Consider the following 5,000-nt stretch of genomic DNA (forward strand, 5'->3'; position numbering starts at 1 on the left):
ATGAGTCCGATGAGGGTGGTGTCACCCGTGAACTTCAGGGACTTGACATTCTGATGGCTCGAAGTGCAGGTGTTTGTGTACAGGGAGAAGCGCAGAGGAGAAGAGGGAGTCAGAGGTGTGCTTCCCCATCCTCACATGCTGACTCCTGTCAGTCAGGAACTCAGTGATCCACCTACAGGTGGAGTCCGGTACACTGAGCTGGAGCAGTTTACTCTGTAAGAAAGCTGGGATTATGGTGTTGAAGGCTGAGCTAAAATCTACAAACAGGATCCTGGTGTAGGTTCCTGTGTGGTCTAGATGCTGCAGGATGAAGTGGAGGGCTAAGTTGACCGCATCGTCTACAAACCTGTTGGCTCTGTAGGCAAACTGCAGGGGGTCCAGGAGTGGATCAGTGATGGCTTTCAGGTGTGTCAGGACAAGGCGTTCAAATGACTTCATGACCACAGAGGTTAGGGCAACAGGTCTGTAGTCACTTAGTCTGTAGGGCTTTTGCTTTTTGGGGACAGGGATGATGGTGGAGGATTTGAAGCAGGATGGCAGTGAGGTGTTGAAAATGTCTGTGAACATTGGGGACAGCTGGTCAGCACAGTGCTTCAGGGTGGCAGGTGAGATGTGGTCCGGTTCGGCTGCTTTGCGGGGGTTTTGTTTTTTGAAAAGCCTTTTCACGTCTTGCTCTTTGTTAGCAAGAGTCGGTCCAGTTGTGGTGAGGGGGTAAGCTGGGGGAGCTGGATAAGGTGTTGGAGTTCCTGCAGTGGGTGGGGTGGGCGTGGCTGTTCAGGGAAAGGTGTCAGGACAGACCAATTGACTTTCAAAGCGACAGTAGTGGTCGTTCAGCTCATTTGCAAGGCACATGTTGTTAATGGGGTGGGGGGCTTTAGGACTGTAGTGATTTGTCTGAGCCCTCTCCAAACAGAGGCAGAGTCATTAGCTGAGAACTCGTGTTAAAGTTTCTCAGAATACTGTTGTTTAGCTTTCCTTACCTCCCTGCTAAACTTGTTTATTGACTCTTTGTAACTCTCTTTGTCTCCACGCCTGAACGCCTCTTCCTTGAGCCTCCGTCTGTGTTTTGCTGTGAACCAGGGTTTGTCGTTGTTCTAGCTCACCCTTGTTCGAATATGCCAGGGAGAGGTGTATAAAATCTGTGGCGACGCAGCCGTACGAGCACATCGGCTCGTTTCCCTCTCTTCCGACGCATCGCTGCTTTGATGTTGACCAGGGCGCCTTTGAATAAAATATCCAAAATGTCAGTTGAAGAGAATAGTAACTCGGGGAATAAATCCAGTGGAGTAGTTGCACGGATGTTTATAAGATAATCCCTGGTGTAAAAGTTCTGGGAACCAGAGCAAACGGGGGGAAAAACGCAAAAACAGTAAAAGGAGTGCTGTACCAAACATCATGTCGACCGTCCACGGCGCCATCGGGTTGGTATTGATACATTCTACACCTACTTACATAAAAGTTTGAAATAAAATCAATAAAAGTATAAAAAATAAAATAAAAATACAAAAATAAAAGTAATGTAGTGTATTGTACACATTTATTTCAGAATATACATAGATAGATTTATCTATGAAAGGTGCTATATAAATAAATAAGGTTTAAGGTTAAGTAATGAAACCAAAGCTATGCACCCCAATGTAAACCATCATAAAAATATGGCTAATGTTATGTAAAATTCATATTATGTAAATACTCTTAATGTAACTGATATTACAGAGGTTATGTTAATGTTGAACTTTAACCCCACTTGTTTCCAGGTGACCCTGATGCTGCTGGACCAGAACAACAGAGAACACATCATTGACGCCTTTAGACCCGACATCTCCTCCTCATCCTTCCAGAGACCCGTTAGTGACATGAACATCGCCAGTGGCTGCCCGCTCTTCTGTCCTCTTTCAAAACTGGACTCTAAAAACTCCTACATACGAGATGATACCATCTTCATCAAGGCCATCGTGGACCTCACAGGACTATAGACGAAACGGAAGTCCAAACCTGCCTTTTGTTGCTACTCGCCAGACTTTTGTGGAAACTTGACTGGACGAGGTTCTTCAAGGTCATTCGAGGGTTTTTTGATTGTTGAAAGTTCAAAACAAAACTACCTTAAAAGCTACCTTTTTCTGGCTGCTAACTCTAGTGTCTGTTTTTAAACCACTGTAAGTGTTCTAGATAGACTCAATGTGTTCTGCTGAACAACAAACGCTTGTAGACATTATAGTTTAAACCAGAAGAATGTTGCTTCTTTATCTGCCATCTCGATATACGGCTCACTGATCAAATCCAGGAACCAGTTTTCTAGACCCCAGTTCCAGACATCTATTGCAACAAAGAAATGAATTTACTCATGCTATAGCAGCCTGCAGTTTCTTCTGCAGTGAAAGCAACTCTATACATTAATTTGTGAGATAATGTAAATGATTCTAATGTCGTTTCTTTTCTGGTAACTTTAATACTCCGTTGAACCAAAAAGATAAGCAGGAACTTGTTCCTGAATGATTGGTCCTAGATCTGGGACAGGATTATTTTAGGTGAAAAACTGGGTTGATCCCATTTAGTATCTGGTTTCTGCAGCAGGAACAGGCTATAGTTCCTGGTTCTGTTCGTGTGTTCTGGTTCTGATTCCTGTGGTTAAATGCAGATTTTTTTTTTATTGAGCCATCAGGTCAGTAGCCTTGCAGCTGATGATCAGAGAGATGTAGATGAAGTGTAGACGCTCGAACCTTCACTGCTTGAAAACACTTACTAACTCTTCCAGTTACATTGATAACTGTTCCATGTTTAGTATCACGCTGAGGCTTTGCTCTGCTCACAGGTTGTAGTTTAGATTAATTTACTTTTATTTTCTTAAAAAAAACCCCAAAACAACCCTTTGTACATTTACTGACATAGATAGTCTCTAGTTTCCAGTCTTTTTTTCGTCAGTGATCATTCGTGAGGGTGGAACTATTGTTTGAATTCCATGAATTCTGAGTGCAGTATTTTCAATTGTGAAGGTTGATTTTGTGTCTCTGTGTGTGGGTATGGGTGTGTTCTCGTATTTCTGTCTTTGTGAGGAATAATAAGCATCAAAAGCCTCCATTTTTCTGTTTGGTTTTAAGGATCGTTTATCGAGTCAGGGCAAGAATAAAAACTAAGTTGCCTTATAAAAATATGTCCAGGAATGTGCAGACACATGTACCTGTCTCTCTAGGAACCAGGGTCTTCTAGTTGAGACAGATCATCAAGAATATTGGTATTAAGGACAGTGTTTGGTTGAGGTTTGGTGCTTTTCTTCTATTTATGGAGTTTCTTTAATTCACACCGTGTTCAATACTTGATTATATGGAGGTACTGAGAGATTTGATTGATTTATTGCCTTTGGTTTTCAGGGTAATGTTTGACACAGGGTAAGAGTTGAACAGGCCAGTTTTCTCACTTTAATGAATAAGTGTGTCTATATGTGTACATAGTATTATGGACACCAGCGTCGTTTTATCCTGGTGTTAGGGGTTACAGCCAGGGCATGGTAAAGTGTGTATAGTGAGATGTTTCTAACAAGGATGGATGATCTAAACGTATGTGCTCATAAATGTGCCTTTGTAATTAGTTATGAAAGTCAAAGTCCTCGGTTTTGGCCTTGATTTTAAATGTTAAAGGTGGAGTGATACTGAGTTTATTCAGAGAAAAGAAAGGGTGAACATTGAGTTGTAAGAGACGGGGCCAATGATGGTAAGTCTGTACAATTTTCCAGGAGTTACTTGAGGATTAGGGTCGGTCGGTTTTAATAAGATTACTTATTGTAGGTGCCCTCACAAAAATAGATTTACAAGTGTGTGTGTGAGTCTGTGTGTTCAACTCTTTGTATGATGTGATTCTCATTTTTTTATTTTGGATCTGTGAAAGATTCCATGTAGCTTTCAGCATTCGACTGATTGTTTATCCAAATACAAAAAATAAAAAATAAAAAACTTGAACATTGATGGTGAAACTGATTTTGCCTAAATTGAAATAAACATATTTTATTACAAATAAACATATATTTGTATACAAGTATGTAATAGTCTTTTTTCTTACATTTATATCATTGTTATGTGTAGTGTGTGTAGGTTCCACTAATGACATCATTAAACCCTGTTATAGACATCATTTGACTGGTTTAACAAAAACTAGTTTGGAATTTAATTAAAATATAAAATAAACACAACTGACTGAAAAAATGAGGCTCAGAATGAAGCAGAAAAAGAAACTGAAGCAGCAGCGCTGTTGTTTTTTTAATTTGAGAATATTAAGTAAATTATCCATGTCTGATATATATTATAAAAAAATTGAAACTCCTCCTTTGGAGTAGCTTGATAATTTTGACATGGACTGCATTCATAGACATTTTGACACAAGGCTTTTTATTTTGTCAGCCTGAGGTAAATCCGCTCTGATTCTTTCTCCAGATTCTGTGGTTCAGGAGAACACACTCTGCAGAATTGAATTTCACAAAGATCTTTTGTATGAAGAAGCAGAACCTCATTTACTGAAGCAGCAGGCAGCGTTTTCATATCTTCCGACCAAGAACTCATTCATTTCCTGAGGCTGTCACTGGTCATTTCGTTCTGGACTTGACATGACCGAACCGTGAGCTAGGAATCAAACAAAGTTTCCTACCTATAGGAAAAAAAAATCAAAAAGGTCTTTGTGTATTTTTGCTATTTTAAAAAGAAAGTTGAAAAAAAAGTCAAAGAATGTTGAAAAGATTTGGAAAGATCTTTGACTCAAATGTGTCTGGTTAGCCAAACTACCATATATAGATATAGATATAGATACAGCGATAGATATAGATACAGCTATAGATATAGATACAGCTATAGATATAGATATAGATATAGATACAGCTATAGATATAGATACAGCTATAGATATAGATACAGCTATAGATATAGATACAGCTATAGATATAGATATAGATTACATTTTGTTTTGTTAAAACATTGTTTATTTTGGTGAACCTTTAGCTATGTTGATTCCTTGCT

The 5,000-nt window shown here is 39.4% G+C and overlaps 1 protein-coding gene across 1 annotated transcript in view; it reads left to right on the forward strand.

Moving 5' to 3' along the window:
* LOC103397592 (TNF receptor-associated factor 2-like) overlaps window positions 1-3,991 on the forward strand; it is a 13,509-nt gene extending 9,518 nt beyond the window's left edge. Inside the window, exons 5-7 of the mRNA XM_008335913.3 lie at window positions 70-178; window positions 507-605; window positions 1,675-3,991. Coding sequence (XP_008334135.1) covers window positions 70-178; window positions 507-605; window positions 1,675-1,976 — 510 coding nt within the window. The 3' untranslated portion in view covers window positions 1,977-3,991. The remainder of the gene's footprint in view (window positions 1-69; window positions 179-506; window positions 606-1,674) is intronic.
* The last annotated feature ends 1,009 nt before the right edge of the window (window positions 3,992-5,000 follow it).

The sequence above is a fragment of the Cynoglossus semilaevis genome, chromosome Z (genome assembly GCF_000523025.1).
Source record: "Cynoglossus semilaevis isolate Cse_v1.0 chromosome Z, Cse_v1.0, whole genome shotgun sequence".
NCBI lineage: Eukaryota > Metazoa > Chordata > Actinopteri > Pleuronectiformes > Cynoglossidae > Cynoglossus > Cynoglossus semilaevis.